General features: G+C 42.8%; 1 protein-coding gene across 1 annotated transcript in view; it reads left to right on the top strand.

The window, feature by feature from the left end:
- Positions 1-25,140, top strand: part of mtrr (5-methyltetrahydrofolate-homocysteine methyltransferase reductase) — an 81,661-nt gene extending 56,521 nt beyond the window's left edge. Inside the window, exons 13-15 of the mRNA XM_060899997.1 lie at positions 7,319-7,411; positions 23,700-23,885; positions 24,744-25,140. Of these exons, the coding sequence (XP_060755980.1) occupies positions 7,319-7,411; positions 23,700-23,885; positions 24,744-24,888 (424 nt within the window). The 3' untranslated portion in view covers positions 24,889-25,140. The remainder of the gene's footprint in view (positions 1-7,318; positions 7,412-23,699; positions 23,886-24,743) is intronic.
- Positions 25,141-27,789: the final 2,649 nt, after the last annotated feature.

Genomic DNA, 27,789 nt, shown 5'->3' with positions numbered 1-27,789 from the left:
TTATTTGGCATTTATAAGAAATGGGGTGTATAGTTTGGGACACAGCCACAATGGACTGATAATAGGAAGACAGTTGAGATGTTCACAATATAGAATCTGTAAATGGAGTTTGGTTTAAGACATGTCCATAGAGTTTGTGACAGAATGTTGAATCAAGCATGTATTCAATAAAATCCATTACTGAAAATGACTTGTTCTGTGCTACACAATGCTGATATTTCAGTGTAGGAAAAAACATGGCGTGATTTAGGGCGATCCTGCATTTGCTTTTAAGTTAGACTAGTCACGTGACCAGCTGTTAAAGAGGTGTTCATCAGCCTATACCTGTAACAATAAGGTTGGAATATCAAATTGCAAAAATGCTCCAATCTCTTAAGCTCTAGAAGAATATTAGCATGCAGGACACACAACCCTATACAGAGGTAAAGAGGGAGGATGATGACACATCATGATGCTCAGGGAAAGGTAATGCACGGGTGCGATAGCACTCATCCCAGTCGTGACCTCCAGTCATGTCGTTTGTCTGACTTTCTTTCTAAGAGGTGCACGGCATCCTTCTCGTGCTGCAGAACGTTTGATTTGTATTCAAGATGAAACTAGTCCAGTCTCCATTTTTTTTTTTTTTTGTTAAAACAGAATTCAGGCTTTTCATATTGGTATTGGATCCCAGTGAGCTGCGCAAATCCACATTAAAGCTGGGTTATTGAAGGCCATTCCTGGAGTAGATGCTAATATCACTTCTCCAGCTAGAAATCTTTTATGTCATGCCCAGTTTCTTTGTTTGGATCAGGTGGGTGTCATCATTACCAAGTAGAACCTACACTATTTTCTGCAAAGAGACATGATGAATTAGGAGCACCAGATTAGTGATGCCTTGTTAAAGTGCATATTCTGGACCAATTTCTTTTTTTATATGAAAGTATGTCCCTTTACACACTCTTCCAGAAGGGTAATTTTGCACAAGGCCATCTGTCTACAGCAGAAAAAAATAAAATAACAAAACGAGTCTGGAAAAATCCCAAGGGAGTCTGGAGCCAGATTCGTGACGTTACCTGCGGAAGCGTCAGCAGGCTGCGAGAGCTTTGCACGGTTTCAGTGCACAGCCTGTGTAGACCAAGCGCTCCCATTTCTCTCTCATCGTCCGGTCTTTTGGAAAACGATGAGTACTAATCCCATCATGATTGGTGTTGCTACACCCTCCTACGATACATCTGTTAACCATTTTAATAATTGCGCGATAACGAAGAAATTTGCAGAAAACCACCAGGTCGTTTTCTCATAAACCAGCGCTGACGTAGGATTCAGAGGGAGGTGTCCCGCACGCAACGTCACGAAAATCAATGTTTCCCGGGAAATCCAAATGCCAAGTTTTTTCAGAGGCGGACCAATTCGCCTCAAATGGCTTGATTTCAACTGAATTTTTCTGGTATTGCGCAAGGTAAAAAAATTGTAGAGAATGCAGAATGTGACAGATATTTGACCAAAGTTTAATATAAAATAGAATTACATTGATCTTGGGGCGGCACGGTGGTGTAGTGGTTAGCGCTGGCGCCTCATAGCAAGAAGGTCCTGGGTTCGAGCCCCGTGGCCGGCGAGGGCCTTTCTGTGTGGAGTTTGCATGTTCTCCCCGTGTCCGCGTGGGTTTCCTCCGGGTGCTCCGGTTTCCCCCACAGTCCAAAGACATGCAGGTTAGGCTAACTGGTGACTCTAAATTGACCGTAGGTGTGAGTGTGAATGGTTGTCTGTGTCTATGTGTCAGTATGTGAATTGGTCCTGTGATGACCTGGCGACTTGTCCAGGGTGTACCCCGCCTTTCGCCCGTAGTCAGCTGGGATAGGCTCCAGCTTGCCTGCGACCCTGTAGAAGGATAAAGCGGCTAGAGATAATGAGATGAGATGACCTGGCGACTTGTCCAGGGTGTACCCCGCCTTTCGCCCGTAGTCAGCTGGGATAGGCTCCAGCTTGCCTGCGACCCTGTAGAACAGGATAAAGCGGCTACAGATAATGGGATGAGATGAGATGTCATGCATCACATGGTTGGCTTTCCCTGTTTGTGCAAGGCATTGTGGGATACAAATTTGAAACAGGAGAGAAAAATGGAGGACGTGAATGAAACGTGAAAGACCGACTATAGTAACAGAAAGCGAGAAGAAAAGACGTTATGTTGCGAAGGATAGGAAACGCAGGACTAAACTAATAAATATTGGCGGTCAGAAAACACCTCGATGTGATCAGCTGTTTGTTTAGTGACAGAATGGTGTAACTGTCAGTGCGCGGTCAAAGGTAAACCTGTAGATGGCAGTAATGCAACACTGTGGGTGCCAGCTGCCGTAAAACCCAAAAGAAGAAGAAGCGGGTAAACTTTTTTTTATTTTTTATTTTTGGGAGATGTATTGCAGAAATAAACCTGTATCATACTGACCAAATTTCATTGGGAACTAAATTTCACCTATTTTATGAAATCGAAAGGCCGTCTAGCTTTAAATGTCTAATGGCAGCATTGCATGAGTCCTTCACAGAGAGGATTTGGATACACCCAGTTTTCTTTTGTGGTTTCTCCAAATGTTTCTCAGACATGTTTGGTCTTCTCTTTATTTTGCACTGGAGCGTTGAAGATAATATTAGCTAAGGTGTTCGCGAACACAACGAACTGTTACTGTCGAGTTTCACATGTATTCTGCATGTCTCTGTAGGTTTTCTCTAGGTTATCTGGTTTCCTCCTTCCTCCCAACAACGTGTCAGTAGATGGATTGACTCTGCTATTAATAGTTGCCTCTTGGTATGACTGTATGTGTGCATGGTGTCCTGCAGCGGTCCCATCTGAGGTATATTCCTGCTTCAGATCCACCGAGGCCCTGACCAGATAAAGCGATTACAGAAGATGAATGAAATGGATCCGTACTCTCGTCTGTAATAACATCTCCGTTAGTCATGACGTGCATTTCAAACACCCATGTAAAATTTACATGATTAACTTAAAACTAAAGAAATAGTTATTACACACATTAAAAAATATTTTATGTGAGTATGGTTGCACATTAATAAACTTGGGTATAGACTGGGACGTGATCCTTTTCAAAACTGATAGAAGAAAGTGAATTTTTGCAAACATCTGGATACATGTAGACGAGTCCACAGACCAAGCCAAAAGCTGCATGAGCATAACCGCACTCGGATAAGGGCAGCCATGGCCAGAAGGTTAGAGACGCAGTATTGGGCCCAAAGGGTCGCTGGTTCAAATCTCAGGACCGGCAGGAAAAATGTGAGGGGAGTTGAATGAATGAACAGTACTTTCCCCTCCCTCTGTATCATGGCTGAAGTACCTTTGAGCAACGCACCTAACCCACAACTGTTCCCCAGGTGCTGTAGCATAGCTGCCCGCTGCTCAGGGTGTGTGTTCACTGTTTCAGATGGGTTAAATGCAGAAGAGGAATTTTGCTGAGCTTGAATGGACATAAGGGGGGAAGCTGCTATGACTGTAATGGTGGTGATGGGCTCAATACCGTGGTACACCTCCTAATAGTACCAGTACTAGTAGTATTAGGTGTACTCCAAGTGCATGCTAGTACATCCTAGTATGGTGGTGATGTGGTTCTTATTGGAGCACGAAGTGAACTCAGACTTTTGGCCTCTATTATAAGTATGCTAGCTCAGCCCCCTGGTAGTTAGACCTGGATGTAATCGGTCACTAAAGGCTGCATATGAAATGAAGCAGCACAGATTGCTTTTATTTGAGGAGCAATCCTGCTTTTTCCTCCCCATCAGTCAGTCCTGTTCTGATTTGGTTCGTTACTTTTCTAATTGTAATTAGACTGAGCCGTCTGTGCATGCAGCTGACGCTCGGATCATAACAATGTGTTTAATTCAACCTGCATTAGTATTGCTGTGAGGCACGCAACAGACATTGACTGACTGCTAATCAATTACACGGTCTATCTGTAATTTCTTTGTGGACACATTTCTTTTGTCGCTATTTGGAAGACAACTGGAGGCCTTCCTAATTTTGGTCAACGAATGACAAACACTGTATAGAAGCTTAATGTAATTAATGTGGTGGTTCACTATAACTCTAATTACGTTACCAGTATAATCAGTTCTACGCAAAATGTTTGCTCCTGTAAACATCGTCAAAATAAGAAATTTACTAACCCTACATGATGCTGAGAAACTAGTGCATGATTTCACGTCTTCTAAATTGGACTATAAGAGAAAAATGTGGAGGGAGGAGACACGGGTAGCAAGAATTGTCTGTTCCGCAAAAAGAACTGGAGTTATAGTGCAAAGAACCAGCTATTTTTATGCGGTGTGTCACCAGGAATTATATTGTGTTTTTATTTTTTCCGTTCCTGACAACCATTTGGGTATGGCATGCCGATATTTTTATTTATTTATTTATTTTTTAACAGCTTTATTTATCACATGTAAGCACAGTGAAATTCCTCTCTGCATTTAACCTGTCTGAAGCAGTGAACACACAAGTGAACAATGAGCACACACGCATACCCAGAGCAGTGGGCAACTATGCTACAGCGTCTGGGGAGCAGTTGGGGGTTAGGTGCTTTGCTCAAGGCCGCCCCATGTGAACCTAACCACATGTCTTTTGGACTGTAGGGGAAATCCATGCAAACTCCACACAGAAAGGCATCCGTCGGTTGTTGGGCTAGAACCCAGAACCTTCTTGCTGTGAGGCAACCGTGCTAACCAGTACATCACCGTGGTGCCCAGAAGCAAGATTATTGTTCTTGTACTTGTTTCCTCTTTAGGTGTTCTATATACTTGTTTCCTCACTAAGCGATCTGTACCATATCAGAGCGTGTTTGACCCCCAAGTGGGGAGAGGGGACAATCGCTCTTCTGGAGCAGTACAAGGCAATCAGTTCTAGTACGAGTACGCCCTTACACACACATTGGCTGTTGCTCATTGCTGTTCTAGTTACTTGTTGTACAGGTCCTCACACTACAAGATTCACCTAGGAGCACTGGAAGGTATGACCAGGCAGGACTTTAAACTTCAACTGGTGGTGAATCTCAGGTCGGGGAGGACTTGAGTATTGGGGAAAGTGGAGTTATCCCTTAATCACCATTGCTCCCAGGTCTGCTCTGACCCAGAGTGGTAACACCCGCCTGGGTTGCAGCTATGAGTTAAATAGTACATCACCAATAAGGCGCTGGCAGCAGGGCGCTTTTCGGTGCAATGTGGCAGATGAACTCAACAGGGTCAATGGCACACCACCAGATGACATGCGGAAGAGCCACTCAAATGGCCAACGGATGGCATCACTCAGCAAGTCAGTTGTCACTGCGGGGCAACTTCCGTACCCGTCAGGTCTGTGGCATTTTTGTGCACCACTTGGCATCAGGTCCGGAGGTCCAGAGAGACAACACGATGGGGGCACAACATCATTCGCATTACTTTACGGTGCAAGGTGCTTCATGAGGAGAGGAGCTCTGGTGCGGGCCTCGTGGCCCATCTCTGTTTCTGAGCACCGTAATGAAGTGGTCATCATCGCTAGCGATGGACAGCCGCCACTGCCGACAAGATTTACGTATTTGAAAATATCAGCGTGTTTGCAACAGCTCACAGACAGAAAATTGCATTTCTTTGCTCCTCACACTATGGGTTGTTTTTATTTATTTTAAATTTTTTTTGGTGAGCTTTTGGCCAGGCATAGACAGGGTGGTCACAGATTCCCAGAATTTCTATATGACACGGAATTCAAGCTACACTATCCTCTGCTGCCTTCTAAGATGATGAATACTGTATAAGGTTGACTTGTATTATCTTGCTGAACTCCTGAAACTCATCTGAGAGATTGGTCTCAACTGAACCAGTGAAAAATGATTTCTTGTATATTTCCCCTTAACTCTGAAATAGTGTTCCAGACAACATGAACATAATATAAGGTTGTCTTACATATTCTGCACTTTTATACATGAGCAATATGTGGGGAATCGCTGAGTGATTGCTTAATCCATCAAGAAATTAAGTGTGAAATGGCAGACACTTTTTACCCTTGGCAATCATAACCATCTCAGTGTAGCAGAAGAAAGGCTGGCACATGAGCAAAAATGCATTTACATTACAGACACAATTTGGAGTGAAATGTTTTAAGGTTTAAACTGCATGGCTTAACATGGCCTACCACATGGTGCTGTTATTTCTGTCTAGTACCTCGATTTCTGACATTGCTGTTACAAACATCCAGGAACTAGACAGTCATTGGAATACAAAGTATACCAATCAGCCTTAACATTTAAAACCGCCTGCCTCATATTGCCGAGGTTCCTCTTGTGCCACCTAAACATCTCTGACCTGTCAAGGCATGGGACCTCTAAAGGTGTGCTGTGGTGTCCGGCAGCAGATCCTCCAAGTTATTACATGGGGCCTCTATGGATTGGACCTGATCACAATTTGACACTCATACTTAACAGAAAATGATTAACATCAGTCTCTGGTATCACTAAATCAGTGCATGGTCGTGTTTGGATGGCCTGACCCAATGCTGCTACTCTTATCTACTCAAAGCCATCAGGGATGAGCAGGTGTGTGAGTAGATAGTGCCTGCTGCTTTTGTACCACCTTAGTGAAAGGCATTCTGGGAAGGGAGCCAGACCTTCTGGAGGAATCGTTCTTAAAGACGCCTTCTGGTCTTTAACTTCATTCCCAGTTCTGTTCAGCGGTTAAATGCCTTTAAACTGTAGAGCTATAGGAGTGAAATGAACCACCATATGCCACGAGGAGTACGCATGGAAGACATTAAGTGAAAGGCAGTATGCGCTGCTTATTATATTACAGTTTAATTCAGGATTACAGTATTTATCATACACAATAACACTTCAGAGTGTTTCATCGGGGAAGCTGAGCAGGGAGATAACGTCTTTGGACAGCTTTTGTGCTCCTCAGATGAAGTCAGTCCTATTCAGGAGGCAGTACAGGTTTTTTTTTTTTTTTTCTATGGGCCCAATTTTGGATGACTGGCTTCTGTCTTTGTCTGAGAAAGCACTCCTATAGTTCAGGTTACCAGGCAAGACTTCCAGGAAATTCGAAAAATACGTACAATATGTGATTATAAAAGTATATCTGCACATGCTTAATTATAAAATTACAATATTAAACTTGCATTGTGCTTTAATTCCATTAACAAGTTAATGACTGTGTGCACTGCAGATGGTGATGTAAAAGTTAGTGAAAACCCCACAAGGTGTTCGCTTTTAAACTGGAGTTGTGCTTACTCATGCATATTTTTTTCGTCTTTTTTTTATTCTTTAAGCAAACATTATTATTAGTAGTAGTGCTGATGTGATGTTGCTTTTAACAGGGAAAAGGAGCGAGAAAGAAATCAGGACAGTGCTTTCGGTGAGACTTGGCTCTTCTTCGGCTGCAGACATAAAGACAGAGACTTCATCTTCAGGTGTGTGCTTTTTACACACACACACACACACACACACACACACACACACACACACACACACACACACACACAGGACAGAGAGACAAACTTTGTATCCTTTACACACATGCACGCACGCACGCACAGAAGACACACGATGTCTTTTGTGTGTTAGCGTGTGTGTGGATGTAATTGAGGTCCGAAGTTTGCATCTCATGATTTTTGAACTTAAAAACGTGAATGCATCTCAGTTTTACAATTTATCCACAAAACCCAGAATCCACACTGGGTGTATTTTTTAAAGGCACAACAACTAGAACGTCAAGCAAATTCAACAGCTGAATAGTTTGAGATGGAATTTTGCCAGATTTGATTTGAAGCAGGCAACATGTAACATCTGGCACAGAACTAACAGATGTGTCAGGAAATATGGAGGGATGGCAATTATTATAACTAAGTAGAGCAAGGCCCTTAACCCTGTCTGTGCCAGGGGTGCTGTATCATCACTGACCTTGTGCTCTGACAATATGGGGTATGCGAAAAATTAATTTCACTGTGCTGTAATGAATATGTGACAAATAAAGACTGCTTCTTCTCTAGAACAACTAGTAACACGATTGGATAGTCTACTGCTGCAAAGTGTCTTGCTACTGGAATTGAGAAATCCTTCGTTTTTTGTTTTTAAGTATGAAACTCAACAACCTTCAGGCAATTAATCTCTCTTGGTTTCCCTGGTGTGTTGCTAATTACAGGTCTTCTTGTGTAAGCAGTGATGGGGTCAAGCTCTGATCATTTAGGGAACATTAAGCTTTTATTTATTAATTCACCCACTGAATCTCAGGATTAGTTTTTTTTTAATATATTTTTTTTGGGGGGGCTTTTTCACCTTTATTGGATAGGACAGTGTAGAGACAGGAAACGAGCGGGAGAGAGATGGGGAGGGACCGGGAAACGACCCCGGGTTGGAACCGAACCCAGGTCCCCGGGTCCATGGCATGGCGCCCCATCCACCCGAGCCACGACGCCCCCCAGGATTAGGTTTTTATTGGCTCTGTTAGTAAATCTCTATGTAGCACATCTACAGTAGTCATCTACAGAAATCTACAGTAGTCTCATCTCATTATCTCTAGCTGCTTTATCCTGTTCTACAGGGTCGCAGGCAAGCTGGAGCCTATCCCAGCTGACTACGGGCGAAAGGCGGGGTACACCCTGGACAAGTCGCCAGGTCATCACAGGGCTGACACATAGACACAGACAACCATTCACACTCACATTCACACCTACGGTCAATTTAGAGTCACCAGTTAACCTAACCTGCATGTCTTTGGACTGTGGGGGAAACCGGAGCACCCGGAGGAAACCCACGCGGACAACATGCAAACTCCGCACAGAAAGGCCCTCGCCGGCCACAGGGCTCGAACCCAGGACCTTCTTGCTGTGAGGCAACAGCGCTAACCACTACACCACCGTGCCGCCCATTATTATTATTATTAAATTGTTTATTTCACTTCTCTAAGCATGCCTTTTGATGCTTTTGTCTTATCTGTTGGGGATTACTTAGAGCACACTTAATGGGTTTTGAAGGATTTTTTTTTTTTTGGAATTGGATGCTAAGTGAGCACTAAAGGGATTCTCTTTGTCTTTGGGGATGGTTTATAGATCAATTCATCAGTAGGATAAGGACAGGCCCTGGCATCTATAACTTTTTTGGGAAATCCACAATTTCTTTAAAGAAAATATCTCGCAAATAAACAAATTGAGCTAAAAGTTGGTCGTCGCTCCATTTTGAATTTGTTCTTAATGATGTAACCACTAAAATGATGACAATAGACGGGACTATTTTTTGTCAGGGAGGCCACCATAACTCCATGTGTGATGTCCTTTTCCATAAGCACAGCAGAAGTGTACAAGTGCATGTTATACTAGTGTCAGTAGGGCAAAGTATTTTGTCAGGGATGGTTGGAGACGGGTGCAAGTGCAGAAGATCTTTATTATAAAGAAAAGTGCAAACGGACCAAATCGGCAGGTGTACATCATGAATGGTAAAACGGGCAAAAGGTAGAGCGAGGCACAAACAGAATATCATAGACAGAAGCAGGGTTAAAAACGAGAAACGGGAACCAGGAAATCAGTCCGGAAACAAGGCCTCGGTAGTGTCTCACAACAACGCAATACTTCGCAAAGTAAGTCTGCATTCTGAGTCCTTATTTAGGCACACTGCTGATTGTGCCTTAATCCCATGCAGGTGTGGGTCATTCGTGGCATGCGTGTGAGTCAGCTTGGAGTGTGTGCTGTCCAGAGCGCACCTGAGAGTCTTTCTGTTGTGACAACTAGAATATAGTATAATATTATGGTCTAGCGTGACTTCTCGGTCAATTTGCTTGCATTTCTCGACAAAAATTATGGCGATGCAGTGTTAGAAAAGGAATCAAAATAAAGTAGGGGCTAGTTTATTGCCTGTTTATTTAAAAATATATTTACCTGCTTATCTTCCATCGTGGGCGGCACGGTGGTGTAGTGGTTAGCGCTGTCGCCTCACAGCAAGAAGGTCCGGGTTCGAGCCCCGTGGCCGGCGAGGGCCTTTCTGTGTGGAGTTTGCATGTTCTCCCCGTGTCTGCGTGGGTTTCCTCCGGGTGCTCCGGTTTCCCCCACAGTCCAAAGACATGCAGGTTAGGTTAACTGGTGACTCTAAATTGACCGTAGGTGTGAATGTGAGTGTGAATGGTTGTCTGTGTCTATGTGTCAGCCCTGTGATGACCTGGCGACTTGTCCAGGGTGTACCCCGCCTTTCGCCCGTAGTCAGCTGGGATAGGCTCCAGCTTGCCTGCGACCCTGTAGAAGGATAAAGCGGCTAGAGATGATGAGATGAGATCTTCCATCCGTTTGATGTGTAACACGGTATGCTGTCACGCGGAATCCTACGTCACGCAGCACCACCCTTGTTTTTGTCTCCTAAAACATTCACGTATCTGGCTAATCCAGTATGGCCGCGCCTGGGGAAATGGCCTAACGGACTGATGTTACAACTTGTTTTTTTAAACTAAAGACTGCTTAATTTTTCTCGTCGTATTAATGTATAATGATGACATTTCATAACCCTGTAATTTTAACATTTCCTGGTTAATCGCTTTAAAGGTTGTTTAAATCTCGGCTATCCATATCTGTGATTGGACTGGATGTTGACACATTTGACTCATTGTGAATAAAGGTTTTTGCCAGAGCACTAAGTCTTAGCATTTGATTGCTGTGATCTCAGTGAAACTTGTCCTAGAGATCGACAAAGTGATTAAACATGCTGACCCTTTTACATTTGCATTTAAAATGATGGCATTTAAAAAAAAAAGACTAAAAAGGGACCACTCATTCTGTCTGGTTTGCTTTTGATACTAAAATTTAAGGGATTGTTTTCTCCAAGAAGGTGCATGAGATCTCATCTCACCATCTCTAGCCGCTTTATCCTGTTCTACAGGGTCGCAGGCAAGCTGGAGCCTATCCCAGCTGACTACGGGCGAGAGGCAGGGTACACCCTGGACAAGTCGCCAGGTCATCACAGGGCTGACACATAGACACAGACAACCATTCACACTCACATTCACACCTACGGTCAATTTAGAGTCACCAGTTAACCTAACCTGCATGTCTTTGGACTGTGGGGGAAACCGGAGCACCCGGAGGAAACCCACACGGACACGGGGAGAACATGCAAACTCTGCACAGAAAGGCCCTCGTCGGCCACAGGGCTCGAACCCGGACCTTCTTGCTGTGAGGTGACAGCGCTAACCACTACACCACCCATGGTGCATGAGATTTGTATTAGTAATGCATCTAAGCATCCAAGAAAGAGAAGGTTACAATTTTCACTAACATTTTGCCTCACAGCAGGAAGTGCTGCCTCCTCACAGCTCTGGTTCAGTTCTGACCTTTTTAATGTTTCCAGGTTCCTCGCACCTCCCAAAAACATGCTAGTTGGTGACTCTAAATTACACCCAAGTGTGTGAATATAGTGCAATGGACTGGCATCCCATCTGGGATGATTTAGCTTGAGGGTAACCAGGGTAAAGTACTAACTGAAGATGAATGAATAAACTTGCACTAGCTGAGCTCACTTTGTGTCAGAAAGCTCTCTTAACTACAATACTACAAATTACGGTACAATTAGATACTTCTAACTGCATTATGGAATATATGCATGAGCACAGAAACACCTATTGTGTGACTATATCATTGATTTAATAAATGCACAAAATTTTTCTTTAGGTCCACTCATTACCCCGAAGGTATTTCAAGAACTTTACTTGACAAATACATGAAAATAATCAGTAAAATGCCAGCTGCATTCCGTTCCACTAGGAGATGCCCTAGCACTATGCAATACTGCTTCAAGTTTGTCCAAAATAAGTAGTCATGCTGCCTACTGAAGAGGACGCAGGGGTACATCCGCTGCCAAAATTTGCTGCCTACTTTGCAGTAATAGTGACCTTTCTTCAAAGTGTCTGCGCTAACAATATAGTATCCATCAAATATATCAATACATCATAGGTACATACTGTGTACGTGCGTGTCATGGCTCAATGTCATGAATTTCCCTTCCTCTGCTCAGCATGAAATGAAGGAGAGATCTTTTTGAGTTACTCTCGGAGTTAATGTGCATTCATCAAGTCCAATCCCCACTAGTGATGCACTACACATATACCATACTGCTCTGAATATATTTTCTCTGCATCTGTAGGCATATCGGATGCTCGCTGGCCGTGCTGTGAAAATTGTGCATGCAGACGCTCATCAAAGTTTCCAAATCTGTCATTGCTTAAAGAACTGAAGTCATTTTTAAACTTGCTTTATTAATTAACATGTTATTCAGTTATGTTTTCCGTTTTAGTAACCTTATATTGTGACTTGTATTGGCAACTGATTGCAATTAAATATTATACTTATCGGTCTATTCGGTTTTTAGCCATGTTGAATTTAGTTCGTTTGGTCCACGGCAGGTGTCGCTTATTCGCGCGATCTTCACGAGACTTGTGCGAAACTTTGAAATGTGAAGTGTCAGCCAGGCGTCTTCGGCATCTTGTCACATTTATTCCACCAAATGAACTGTTTTCCAAATGAAATATTGCACAAAAACGAGTTTAAATGACGATTACTGCCGACTTTCTTCAAACTTTCCTGATTGCTATCAAAACAAACAAAACTTCCGGCTTGATTATGTCAGCATTCGAAAGAGGGCGCGCACGTCTTCCGACAACGTTGGCAGATGTTGGTCACTTTGATTTCCGCTGTACTTTGATTTCTTCTGTCCTACAATGTCTCGCACAGGTCTCAACGAATCTCGTTTACGGCCATTGCTTTGACATATGGACTGATAGCAGATCTCAAACACTCATAACTTGCTATAGCAGCAACAAAATAGCGATCAAAAATGCATTCCTATATTTAATGAGATCTAGAATTTTGATGATTTAAAAAAATTTGCCTTCAGTTCTCCTTTAACTCTTGAATATTTTCTATCATGAATACTATCAGGGCGGCACGGTGGTGTAGTGGTTAGTGCTGTCGCCTCACAGCAAGAAGGTCCGGGTTCGAGCCCCGTGGCCGGCGAGGGCCTTCCTGTGTGGAGTTTGCATGTTCTCCCTGTGTCTGCGTGGGTTTCCTCCGGGTGCTCCGGTTTCCCCCACCGTCCAAAGACATGCAGGTTAGGTTAACTGTTGACTCTAAATTGACCGTAGGTGTGAATGTGAATGGTTGTCTGTGTCTATGTGTCAGCCCTGTGATGACCTGGCGACTTGTCCAGGGTGTACCCCGCCTTTCGCCCGTAGTCAGCTGGGATAGGCTCCAGCTTGCCTGCGACCCTGTAGAACAGGATAAAGCGGCTAGAGATAATGAGATGAGAAAATCTGTTCAGTACTTTGGGAGTAACAACAGGTTGAAGTTGGTACAGCAGAGTTCACTCTCGGCATGATGTTGGGAAGGCGGTCAGACACTTTCTCTACTGATTGGTTTCTGACTGGATTACTCGTGAAGCTCAATCAGATAACTTTTATAGGGATGTTCTCAGCCCTGCGATAACCTGGCGACTTGTCCAGGGTGTACCCCACTTCTCACCCATAGTCAGCTGGGATAGGCTCCAGCTTGCCTGCGACCCTGTAGAACAGGATAAGCGGCTATAGGTAATGGATGGATGTTCTCTAGCTCTCGCTATGTCTGATGAAATATTCAACAAATTTGATAAACACCCAAACTCTCAGCTCCAGGTTCTTTAGTTTGGTCCTGAGCTTGTGTGGCGTTTCAGAATGCTCTCCGAGTGTCTGCATAGGTTTCCTTGATGTTCGCCAGTTTCCTTCTACCTCCCAAAACGATGCCTGGAGGTGGGCTGGTGACAGTTGCTTCTAGGTGTGAATGTGTGTGCATGGTGCCCTGCGATGGACAATTGTCTCATCAAGGGTTTATTCATATGCCATGGCTAAAGTTCTCAAGGCTCTGGATCTATCACAAGCCTGACTAGGATACAGTCTGATAAGGTTATTATAGTTATAGTAGTTGTAACTTTAGTCGAAGTAAAAATCTCCCTCCCATAAAGAGCCATTTGACAATTATTCAACAACCAAAATATCATAGCTACACATGCATTTTGTTCATAGGCTCCCAAGGTAGATAGAAGTACCTTGGGAGGACATGAATGGTATGGCACAGTGCTCTATATCTACACTTTTTAAACTTACTGTATAACTGGTGTATGTGATGTAAATGTGTTTTACTCAGCGTGCTGGTTATTAAAAATGAAAAGCTGACAGCCTCTGATGGCCCCCATTACTGTGATTTTGAAAATGTAATAACTACACATGCCTACTTTAATTTTAGATTAAACGAAGACTCTCACATTCTTTCCCTACAGCTCACAGAAGGAAAAGAGACCTGCAATAATTCCTAATGGCTACAGTAAAAAAGGGGGTCAGCTTGACCTTGTATGCATTCCCTTGGGTTTTATAGACTCACAATATATGAAGAGAGGAGCTTTTCAGGGTTGCTGATTGCTCAAGTGGGTTTTTTTCTGCGAACACTTGTAAACGAGCATTTTAGATCAGCCGAGGATCAGGACCTAATAAAATCTAACCATACTAATGCATACACTATACGTTAAGCCCAGAATAAAACCATAATCAAAAACCCGAGACAGTCCTGTGTTCTGATATTGCTTTTGTTTTTAAAATTATGAAAAAAAAGTTAATCCTACTTTTGTTCTAATTTGTTCCTACCCGCTAGCTAGTTCTCCCCTATTGTATGACATGCTCCTACTGAGACATTTGCAGCTTATTAGCTTATCTGGCCATAAAGCCGATAAGCTGTTGCCATGGCATGGCGTCCGTCCGTCGTCCACAATTCAGTTAAATCTTATCTCCTCTGTTAAGTCTTCATGGATTTCCATTCCAGTTGTTTTGTTTGAAAGAACTCATCACTCCGCACAAAACTTCGTTGTTGTTTTGTCAAATATTTTGCTAACGAGTTAGTAATTGGGCCAAATTAAAGAATTTTCCAGGCCTCTCATTAGAATTGGATCTCATGGGGGGCGTCGTGGCTCAGGTGGATAAGGTGCCATACCATAAATCCGGGGACCCGGGTTTGATTCCGGCCTGAGGTCATTTCCCGATCCCTCCCCGTCTCTCTCTCCCGCTCATTTCCTGTCTCTACACTGTCCTATCCAATAAAGGTGAAAAAAGCCCAAAAAATATCTTTAAAAAAAAAAAGAATTGGATCTCATTTCTCATCCAAATCCACTTCTGATTGATGTTTTGGGTAGATCTTTCCTTGAGGAACAAAATTTAGTCCTTTGTTGGTTTTCCTGTTGTGTAAACAATTTGTTGTGGAGGTTGGTCCTCTCTCGCATTGTCACATTTCAGTTCTGTTTGATGTTTTGGTGGTCATGGTTGTTTTGATGGCAGGCCAGATAGCTACTACGTCCTTGACATCCAGGTTATTAGCTGATAATTGACTCCTACATATACAGTCACAAACTCCAACATGTACAACATTGTTGTAGTGGGCTGTTCAGAATATTACGGTCCATTCAGGTGGAGATTGTTTAAATAGGCAGCACTTTTGGCATGTGTTTTTGCTTCCAGATTTGTTTGGTGAGTTGTCATGAACAATTTTGCACTCAAGTTTCCATCAATGAACAGTTAAACTTCAAAAATATAGACTTCGTGTCAAAAATGTACAACCCCAATTCCAAAAAAGTTGGGACAAAGTACAAATTGTAAATAAAAACGGAATGCAATGATGTGGAAGTTTCAAAATTCCATATTTTATTCAGAATAGAACATAGATGACGTATAAAATGTTTAAACTGAGAAAATGTATCATTTAAAGAGAAAAATTAGGTGATTTTTAAATTTCATAACAACAACACATCTCAAAAAAGTTGGGACAAGGCCATGTTTACCACTGTGAGACATCCCCTTTTCTCTTTACAACAGTCTGTAAACGTCTGGGGACTGAGGAGACAAATTGCTCAAGTTTAGGGATAGGAATGTTAACCCATTCTTGTCTAACGTAGGATTGTAGTTGCTCAACTGTGTAGGTACAGCCACCGTCCCGTCTAGAACTACAAATCCCATCAACTAACTTCCGTGATTACCTACGTCACATCCCCCCCGACGTCATAAGTGACTCAGTCAACTTCCGTTCTTTCTCTCTCACTCTGTGGATTTCGTATCATAAAGACATAAAGAGACACCCGCTCATCAGAACGTCCAAGATCAAGACGTCTGCCTTGCAAGAAAAGAAGACTCGGCATGCTTTCGTGTATACCACTGGCCATGGTAAAATACTTAAGTTGCGCCGTCTCACTCATATTGAGTTACAAACGGTTTTATATGATTATTATAAGTAATGTTACGACTGCAGCCCAAGCAGTTAATTAAAAGTTAGAAGAGACCGGATTCCTTCTGACTTAATCGCTGTGCACATTATCGTCAGAGACTTTTCCTCACGAAAGACGAAGCTTCAGGACATCTCCGCATATCCTGCATAGAAGCAAAATACTGGAAGTAAGACTGGCATTTGGGCAAACTAGTCTTAGGAATTAGCTTTATGAAGTAGTGTGAATTTAAACTCAGAAACTGTTTAATTGTGCATACTGATCATTGTGTTCTACATTGCTCTCTCTCTCTCCGTTGTTTCAAAAAGATAAGCTGTTGCATGCTCTCCTCTATCCTCACTAACATCCTTTAATTTCATTATTACACACATTTTGACCTCATCAAGATTTCAGTGAATTTGGTAATGTTATAGGATAGTGGGTTAGCAACCACGACGAATTCCTTTGTCTCAAGAGACCACGAGGTGATTCTCACCTCCCCCAACACACACACATACACTCTCTCTCTCCTCGCGCGCGCACACACACACACACACACACACACACACACACACACACACACACACGCGCGCGCTCACATACATACATACACACCTCACTGTTTATGCCTTGTATATAATGTATTAAACTGCTATTACCCATTTAGTATCATTGTTATAATAAATTCATTTATTCTGTTGAACTGTGTTTGTCCGTTGTTTGCTACTATATACTTGAAGTCACACAATCTCAAAGAACTCCAAATTGCCTTCACCCAAGTGTATATGAGTGCTATTGGCTGTAGTGTCTATGTAATACGGTAAGTAATACATTATTGCTGCATCAGTAGTGATCAGAATAATTTGGAATATACCATAATTTAGCTGTTTGGTAATTTATTATTAAACACCAAAATTAATGGTATTATTAATGAGACTGATTTAATGAGACTGATCACTTAAGACCAATAGCACCCACAACTGTCTTAGGTCTTTTTTGTCGTATCTTCCATTTTATGATGCGCCAAATGTTTTCTATGGGTGAAGGATCTGGACTGCAGGCTGGCCAGTTCAGTACCCGGACCCTTCTTCTACGCAGCCATGATGCTGTAATTGATGCAGTATGTGGTTTGGCATTGTCATGTTGGAAAATTCAAGGTCTTCCCTGAAAGAGACGTCGTCTGGATGGGAGCATATGTTGCTCTAGAACCTGGATATACCTTTCAACATTGATGGTGTCTTTCCAGATGCGTAAGCTGCCCATGCCACACGCACTAATGCAACCCCATACCATCAGAGATGCAGGCTTCTGAACTGAGCGCTGATAACAACTTGGGTCATCCTTCTCCTCTTTAGTCCGAATGACACGGCGTCCCTGATTTCCATAAAGAACTTCAAATTTTGATTCGTCTGACCACAGAACAGTTTTCCACTTTGCCACGGTCCATTTTAAATGAGCCTTGGCCCAGAGAAGACATCCGCGCTTCTGGATCGTGTTTAGATACGGCTTCTTCTTTGAACTATAGAGTTTTAGCTGGCAACAGCGGATGGCACGGTGAATTGTGTTCACAGATAATGTTCCTGGAAATATTCCTGAGCCCATTTTGTGATTTCCAATATAGAAGCATGCCTGTATGTGATGCAGTGCCATCTAAGGGCCCGAAGATCACGGGCACCCAGTATGGTTTTCCGGCCTTGACCCTTACGCACAGAGATTCTTCCAGATTCTCTGAATCTTTTGATGATATTATGCACTGTAGATGATATGTTCAAACTGCAATTTTACACTGTTGTACTCCTTTCTGATATTGCTCCACTATTTGTCGGTGCAGAATTAGGGGGATTGGTGATCCTCTTCCCATCTTTACTTCTGAGAGCCGCTGCCACTCCAAGATGCTCTTTTTATACCCAGTCATGTTAATGACCTATTGCCAATTGACCTAATGAGTTGCAATTTGGTCCTCCAGCTGTTCCTTTTTTGTACCTTTAACTTTTCCAGCCTCTTATTGCCCCTGTCCCAACTTTTTTGAGATGTGTTGCTGTCATAAAATTTCAAATGAGCCAATATTTGGCATGAAATTTCAAAATGTCTCACTTTCAACATTTGATATGTTGTCTGTTATATTGTGAATACAATATCAGTTTTTGAGATTTGTAAATTTGCATTCCATTTTTATTTACAATTTGTACTTTGTCCCAACTTTTTTGGAATCGGGGTTGTAATACATTTCCTGGTTACACAGTTGTACTTTGTGACTGTAGTTATAGAAGCGAGTTATTTATAATCATGCTATCTGTTATCACCCAAATGAGGATGGGTTCCCTTTTGAGTCTGGTTCCTCTCAACGTTTCTTCCTCATGTCGTCTTGGGAGTTTTTCCTTGCCACCATCCCCACAGGCTTGCTCATTCAGGATAAATTTGTAAATTTCATATATTTAGAATGTATATTTTTCTTTAAAACTGCTTTCCAACAATGTATATTATTAAGTGCTATACAAATAAAATTAACTTTGATTTATTGGCAGATGTAGTACTTGAGTCCAGGACTTGGACTCGAGTCCGACTTGTGACCTAATTTTAAGGTCTTGTGACTTGACTTGGACTCGAGCCCTGATGACTCGGACTTGTGCATTTAACTGCATTTGGACTCGTAAATTGGAGACGAGGCCTCGGATTTTTTCTTTATTTTTTTTTTTGTAACATGCCTGTGGCAGGCGGCACGGTGGTGTAGTGGTTAGCGCTGTCGCCTCACAGTAAGAAGGTCCAGGTTTGAGCCCCGTGGCTGGCGAGGGCCTTTTTGTGCGGAGTTTGCATGTTCTCTCCGTGTCTGCATGGGTTTCCTCCGGGTGCTCCGGTTTCCCCCACAGTCCAAAGACATGCAGGTTAGGTTAACTGGTGACTCTAAATTGACCGTAGGTGTGAATGTGAGTGTGAATGGTTGTCTGTGTCTATGTGTCAGCCCTGTGATGACCTGGCGACTTGTCAAGGGTGTACCCCGCCTTTCGCCCGTAGTCAGCTGGGATAGGCACCAGCTTGCCTGCGACCCTGTAGAACAGGATAAAGTGGCTAGAGATAATGAGATGAGATGAGATACCTGTGGCAGCGTGGGCGTGGCCAAGCATTGGTTTGTGAATGAAGGGTGGGGCAAGGGAAGGTGAGTGGCAAAGTCAGTACATCTGTTGTCAGTTAATGTTGTGCGTATATGTTTTGTAGTGATGACGGAAGATAGAAAAGTAGGGTGAAAGTGAAGAGAGAGTATCTCTCCCGACCAGAGAGAGAGAGAGAGAGAGAGAGAGTGTGTGTGTGTGAGAAAGAGAGAGCGAGCAAGCAAATGAGATTAGTAAAGCTGAAAAGCAAGCACCAAGTCGAAAATAAAGTCTGTGTTAACATAATTTCCTGCCTGCCATGCTTTTAGTATTCCACCCACGTCAGGGACATTCAACAATGGCATAATAATTTAGCATAAGATATTTATATCTGCATTAACTTTTATATTAATTTCTTGCAAGAGAATGCACATTCATACGTCATGTTCAGGAACAACCTAACGTTAATGGCGCTAAATTGCCTGGAGAGAAGCCCCTAGGATTGTCTGCTTTGCTTATCCAGACTTCTTGTGCAGTGGGAAAAAATGCACTGCTGTGTGTTCCATATGTAGAAGAACCATCGAGGAGACGACGGGGACAACCTCGAACTTCAATCGTCATTTGGCAAGACTCCACCCAGAGAAGGAAGTGACACACTATGTTCATTGCTCTGTTGATAGCAGGGCTTGCTTGCTGAATGATGAACTAGCTAGTGTTAACCCTCTCTCATTATTTGCCCTGTTGATAGTGGGTGGGGCTTGCTGAGCAATGAACAAGCTTTTTATCTGTAGCCTGTTAACTAAAATGGGGCAGTCGAGCAGTAACGTTAGTCCAACACAGCAGCAGAGACGGTTTCACATAAAGGCAGCAACAGCCACTGTCAAACGGTGCGGGTGGAGTCTTGTTTTCGGACTTGACTCGGCTCAATAGCGGACTCAACTTGGACTTGACTCGAAATTTTCTTTAATGACTTGGACTTGAACCCTGGGGACTCGAGACTGGACTCGGACTTGAGGTTTAGTGGCTCAACTACAGCACTGTTTGTTGGTTAGTTTAGTTTGGGTGGTTAATTGGATGATTTGCTGGTTGGTGAGGTAGTTGCTTGTTTTTTATTGGCAGGCAAGTTGGTTGGTTCGTTGATTAGTGGTTTAAGTAGATGGTTGTTTGGTTGGTTCAGTTCAATACAGTGCAATATCTAAAGTACTGAACAAGAACAAACATCACAGACATGGGCATGAACTATATTTGTCTGGGAAAACCACAGAAATGGTGACAGTTTGACATTTTCTACCTGATAATTTTACGAGAAGTAAAATTGTATTTTAAAATCTGGTTACTGCCAAACGTTAAAAAGGAGAATTATAATGCAGGAGTATCTTGGACGGGTGGCACGGTGGTGTAGTGGTTAGCACTGTCGCCTCACAGCAAGAAGGTCCTGGGTTCGAGCCCCGGGGCCGGCGAGGGCCTTTCTGTGTGGAGTTTGCATGTTCTCCCCGTGGCCGCGTGGGTTTCCTCCGGGTGCTCCGGTTTCCCCCACAGTCCAAAGACATGCAGGTTAGGTTAACTGGTGACTCTAAATTGACCGTAGGTGTGAATGTGAGTGTGAATGGTTGTCTGTGTCTATGTGTCAGCCCTGTGATGACCTGGCGACTTGTCCAGGGTGTACCCTGACTTTCGCCCGTAGTCAGCTGGGATAGGCTCCAGCTTGCCTGCGACCCTGTAGAAGGATAAAGCGGCTAGAGATAATGAGATGAGAAAATTGTATTTTAAAATCTGGTTACTGCCAAACGTGAAAAAGGAGAATTATAATGCAGGAGTATCTTGGACGGGTGGCACGGTGGTGTAGTGGTTAGCGCTGTTGTCTCACAGCAAGAAGGTCCGGGTTCGAGCCCCGTGGCCAGCGAGGGCCTTTCTGTGTGGAGTTTGCATGTTCTCCCCGTGTCCGCGTGGGTTTCCTCCGGGTGCTCCGGTTTCCCCCACAGTCCAAAGACATGCAGGTTAGGTTAACTGGTGACTCTCAGTGCATTTACATGCACATAGAGAAAATCGAATTTCTGCCGTTGCTCGACTGAAATTGAAGTTCTAAATGCCATGGAAACACCTTAGCTAGGCTGAAATTGAACCGAACTTGATTTCTCATAATCAAGCTACGCGACCTAGGTTATGCGATTTTTTTGCCGAGCTACTTAGTGCATGTATACCCTATCGAGCTACGTAGTCGAGCTACTTACTTCAGCACTGCCCCTTCCGGAAGTGACGAGACCACAAGCGGGAAACACGACAGCCTCGGTCGGCATGACAACAGTAGTAGCGAGCAACAGAAGAGGTCAGGAGGAACAAACGAAGAGGAGAAAATGGCGAGCAGAAATGTGCACTTCTGGAGCAATGAGGAGACAGAGTTCATGCTCATTCAGCTTAAGGAGTTGAATATATTAAAATTCATGGACGGGAGAAAAACACGCAATGGAAAACACGGAACTGATAACTTTGTTTACACTCTTGAATAGCTCTTCTTCATGACGACAACCGGAAGTGTACCAACACGATGGGGCGTGTAGCGGCACCTGTGGCTCGGGTGCACAATGTACCTCACACAATAGCTCAATTTCCTTGTGTGCATGTAGGATTTGATTTCTCTGGCACCCCTGCTGGGACCCTTTGCTCGATTACCGACAGCAGCTCGATTTGGATGTGCATGTAAACGTACTGTCTAAATTGACCGTAGGTGTGAATGTGAATGGTTGTCTGTGTCTATGTGTCAGCCCTGTGATGACCTGGGGACTTGTCCAGGGTGTAGCCCGCCTTTCACCCGTAGTCAGCTGGGATAGGCTCCAACTTGCCTGCGACCCTGTAGAACAGGATAAAGCGGCTACAGATGATGAGATGAGTATCTTGGACATTTTAAAATGTTGGTATCTGATTACAAGGTTAACTGATTAGGCTTATGTCTGTTTCACTATGGCGTGTTATTATACTTCATGTTAATCAATGTATTTGGAAATTACACACAACTAGAAAGGTTTTAGACCTCTTTTGGCAAACTGACTGTAATTACTACTGCTTTTGTTAAATTGGTTCCTTTCCTGGACAGTTTCTCCTGACCTTTGCAGGAGAACAGTCTCAAATGGACTAAAAACATTTCCACTTGTTTTTGTAAAATATATTGACTTATTCTTAAAGATGACATAAAGTATGTTACAGGCAGAAAGACCCAATTTTGGCAAAAAGTCAATTTTTGTTCTTTTATGAGCGGTTCCCAGAATTGCCACAGTGTTATTCTGTGGGATTTTCCACACATTTTATAAAGACAGTTCGTAGGGTTGTAGCTTACAGCAATACTGGTTACTGTTATCAACCATGTTACTGTACATTACATGCAATCTGCATATGCACTAAAATTGCAGAGGACCATGTGTGCCTTTTGAACACGATGGTCTTTGAAAACCTTTTTCTGTGTCTCATGTGTTAGTATTAGTATTTTCAGTAAAATGTAAAGAGAGATAACACAGTTGTGGTGAGCACTAGCCAGCTTAAAGAAAAGCAGAGCAACTGACTGTAAGAAGATATAACTTGGAGCCTGACCTTTTTTTTTTTTCTTTTCAATCCATTGAGTGAGTGCGTGTTCTTGCAGGTTGGTCTGAAGTAATGCATCATCTGAAGGATACGCAACACAAACGCTTGTCGGAACTGAATTGAAAATTGAAGTTTGAGAGAGAATCGCACCAAACCCTGACATTTTCATACAACCTTTCAACGTATACAAGAAGTTTTCGTGCTTCCTCAGAGCATTACAGTCTGTTTCAAATGTTTGAGTTCCATACCATGAATTGTTAATATTTCATCAAATTCTACTATAAGATTTTATTCAGTGTATAATTTTTTTTTATTTATACCACATGCTCTGGTTTTCTAATTTGATTGAACAGGCGATGTTCCAAGAGTGCTGATAATACCTAATATAACAGAACTGGTATGGTTTGTATCACTCCTCTTGTCTGTGTTCACTACAAAAATTCCAATTCTAGAAATGGTTCACTACACTGAAACAGTCACAACACTTACTATGAACTGTCGTTCAGTCTGTGCATTGACATGGCAACACACGATGCTTTTATCCCGAACTATTTCCAGTGCCGGAGCAAAAATAATCTAATTTGCTATGTTGTGTCAGTAAATGTCAGTTATCTGTTTTTTTTTTTTTGCTTGCTATTAATTTCTTATGAATAGAACAGTTTTATAAAAGTGATATTGTACTCGCAATCATGCTGTTGTACTGAATTCAGAAATACATTCCTTAAGAAATTGCACGATTGATTATGATCTCTTGTCATACAAATATACTGTACATATTTCTGTGCTTTGTCTGTAGAGAGGAGTTGGAGAAGTATGTGGAGAACGGGACACTGAGCCATTTGAAAGTGTGTTTCTCTCGAGCTGAGCTGGACAAAAATGGTTTAGAGCCCAAACCCAAATATGTCCAGCATGCTCTACTCCTTCATGCCAAGCACGTCGCCCGCATTCTGCTCAAAGAAAACGGCTGTCTCTACGTCTGTGGGTGAGTCAGTCAAATTCTTGCCGATTTGTGAAGCCATGATCAATCTTAGGCGTGTTTAGTTTTCATGTTGTCTAGTATAGGCATAAAGGTATTAAAAAAAACCCAAACATTTGGGCATGCTATTGTAGGAAAATAATCAATATGGAGTGATGTGACGTGGCCTGATAATTAATAAGATGGATATTAAAACCCCACCGTAGTTGATCATATAACTAAGAAACTGGAAAGTCCTTTCTCCTGAAGACTTTCCATTGGCAGAAACACTGGAGACTCCTTCTAGAATTGTTAGTTGTTTAACCACCATCAATGATTAAATATTTTTCTTTGTTAAATAACAGGTGTTTCATTATTCCTTCTGTTCATATTTAAGGTTGTACAATGTTAGACATGTAAATAGACATGGGATAATATGTAAGGGATAATGTACAGAGAGCCAGCGTTCATGATTATGATATGAACCCTGGCAGGGTGATGCAGGACCCCGATTCGAAGCAGAGGGGCGTGGAGGGGTCTAGAATTACCCTGAAGGGGTTTATTTTGCAATAAAGACCAGCTTGCTGGACATTTCTCTTGACACAAAATATTAAATTATTTTATGATTTAAAAATAATTTAATTTATTTTATTGCTTCTGCTAATGACTTGGTCCATAGCAACGGTCTGTTATACAGAAATGACAGACTGTAGAATGCAGTAATTGACCAGTCTGAATCGAGTATTCAAACGAGCCCCATAAAGTGCAGTAAAATGTATATAGTATGAAATTTAGAATACGATCTCCAATAAAATAGAAATAAAACAAATCAGAGCGTAATCATTTTTCCATTGGTCTGTTGATTTTATGCCTTTTTTTTTCCAGAGATGCTAAGAACATGGCAAAAGATGTGAACGATAGTCTGATGGAGATCATAGGGGAGGAGCTGCAGGTGGATAAACTGGACTCTATGAAGACTATAGCGAAACTGCGAGAGGAAAAACGATACCTGCAGGATATCTGGAGCTAAAGAGAGAAATTCACAAGCTTCGGAGTTTGACAAATCTCATTGTGTTTGCCTATGGTTGATTTTTAATTTCAAAGGATTTTAACTGCATTGTCCCATCAACCACAATGGACTACACATGTGCCAATACTGAATTTTTTTTGTATCATGACAACTGCCTAACACATTGACATGGTTTAGGAGGTCATATTGATGCTTTAAGACATGCAGGGTCTTTTTAACTTTTAAAAATAAAGAGAAAACATTGAATTAGAAGATGCGTCCGAATTTTTGACTGATACTGTATCTAACTATATTATATTATATACCAGATAGCTCAGTCTGTGCCTTTTATGCATTTTAATGACTAACAGGGACATCTTTTTTTGGAATCTCATCTCATCTCATCTCTAGCCACTTTATCCTGTTTTACAGGGTCGCAGGCAAGCTGGAGCCTATCCCAGCTGACTATGGGCGAAAGGCGGGGTACACCCTGGACAAGTCGCCAGGTCATCACAGGGCTGACACACAGACACAGACAACCATTCACACTCACATTCACACCTACGGTGAATTTAGAGTCACCAGTTAACCTAACCTGCATGTCTTTGGACTGTGGGGGAAACCGGAGCACCCGGAGGAAACCCACGCGGACACGGGGAGAACATGCAAACTCCGCACAGAAAGGCCCTCGCCGGCGACGGGGCTCGAACCCAGGACCTTCTTGCTGTGAGGCGACAGCGCTAACCACTACACCACCGTGCCGCCCTGATTTGGAATCTATAGGTCATAAAACAGCATTTGTAGATGTAATAAATTAGAGATTGACTGACAGAGTTATTCCAGATGTGGAGAACAAACGAAGTGTGAACACCTTTTGGTTCCCTTTTTTTTTTAATCCATATTTTGTTTTGGGCGGCACGGTGGTGTAGTGTTTAGCGCTGTCGCCTCACAGCAAGAAGGTCCTGGTTCGAGCCCCGTGGCCGGCGAGGGCCTTTCTGTGTGGAGTTTGCATGTTCTCCCTGTGTCCGCGTGGGTTTCCTCCGGGTGCTCCGGTTTCCCCCACAGTCCAAAGACATGCAGGTTAGGTTAACTGGTGACTCTAAATTGACCGTAGGTGTGAATGTGAGTGTGAATGGTTGTCTGTGTCTATGTGTCAGCCCTGTGATGACCTGGCGACTTGTCCAGGGTGTACCCCGCCTTTCGCCCGTAGTCAGCTGGGATAGGCTCCAGCTTGCCTGCGACCCTGTAGAACAAGATAAAGCGGCTACAGATAATGAGATGAGATGAGAGCATAGTTCAGATTTAGCTGTGGTTTCTTCTGCTACATAATCTATTTTAAAATACCTCTCAATGTGGCAGTGATGTTTTTATCCATTAAGAGGTTCACTTTCTCATGTTTATTTTCTGATAAAATAAATACTGTACATGACTGAAGTGTCATATTTTGGCAAAGAATAAAGTCATGAAATAAGCCAGACTCTTGTGAATGTTAAATTCAAACTTACCATATTTATGGCGTTTAAGTTCTGAGAAGCCATCTGAGACTGTTCCTTTTTACACAATCTCTCCAGATCATCCAGGGTCCTCAGCCCTCTCTTGGGCTGTCTCCTCTTCAGCTCACCCCAGATGTTTTCAGTGGGGTTCAGGTCAGGGGACTGAGATGGCCACGGCAGAAGCTTGAGTCTGTGGTCAGTTAACCATGCTTGTGTTGATTTGGACATATGCTTCAGATCATTGTCCTGCTGGAAGATCCAACGATGACCAAATTTGAGTTTCCTGGCAGAAGCAGCCAGATTTTGATTTAAAATGTCCTGGTATTTCATGGAGACCATGATACCATGTACCCGAACAAGGTTTCCAGGACCTTTGGAGAAAAAACAGCCCCAAAACATCACAGAGCTTCCACCATATTTTACAGTTGGGATCGGGTTCTCTTCATTATAGCCATCCTTCAATTTACACCAAACAGACCTTGAGTGTTTATTGCGAAAATGCTCCATTTGTGTTACATCAGACCATAGAACACGATTCCAGTCAAAGTTGTAGTAGTGTTTCACAAACTTCGGGTGCTTACGTTTGTGGTTAACTGACAGAAAATGCTTTTTTCTCTCAGACCTTCCAAATAATCTGTTGGCATGGAGGTGGAGTCTGATGGTGGTTTTGGAGATTTGGAAACCCCAAGATTTTACTTTTTTCTTGTAATTCACGAACAGTGATCCTTGGAGATTTCTTTCCTCCTCACTGTACATGGGGGCAAAATAAACTTGGGTTCTCTTCCAGGCAAGTTTGTAACAGTTCCAGTTGGTGTCCACTTTTTTTAATTTTATTTCTTCCCTAACAGTAGAAATGGACATTTTTTAGGCAAGTAGCAATTTTTTTTAATAACCATTCCCTGACTTTTATGAAGGTCAACACACTTCACCTTCATTGGGTTTGTGTGTTCTCTTATCTTTCCCATGTTGATGTATGACTAAAGGAATTTGGCCTTTGTGTCACCTCATATTTGTCATCTCATTCATCTCATTATCTCTAGCCGCTTTATCCTTCTACAGGGTCGCAGGCAAGCTGGAGCCTATCCCAGCTGACTATGGGCGAAAGGCGGGGTACACCCTGGACAAGTCGCCAGGTCATCACAGGGCTGACACATAGACACAGACAACCATTCACACTCACATTCACACCTACGGTCAATTTAGAGTCACCAGTTAACCTAACCTGCATGTCTTTGGACTGTGGGGGAAACCGGAGCACCCGGAGGAAACCCACGCGGACACGGGGAGAACATGCAAACTCCACACAGAAAGGCCCTCGCCGGCCCCGGGGCTCGAACCCAGGACCTTGCTGTGAGGCGACAGCGCTAACCACTACACCACCGTGCCGCCACCTCATATTTGTTCCTCGCTTAATTAGGAAGTTATGGAT

This window comes from Neoarius graeffei, chromosome 19 (assembly GCF_027579695.1).
Source record: "Neoarius graeffei isolate fNeoGra1 chromosome 19, fNeoGra1.pri, whole genome shotgun sequence".
NCBI lineage: Eukaryota > Metazoa > Chordata > Actinopteri > Siluriformes > Ariidae > Neoarius > Neoarius graeffei.
This window is presented reverse-complemented; position numbering and strand designations above follow the sequence as displayed.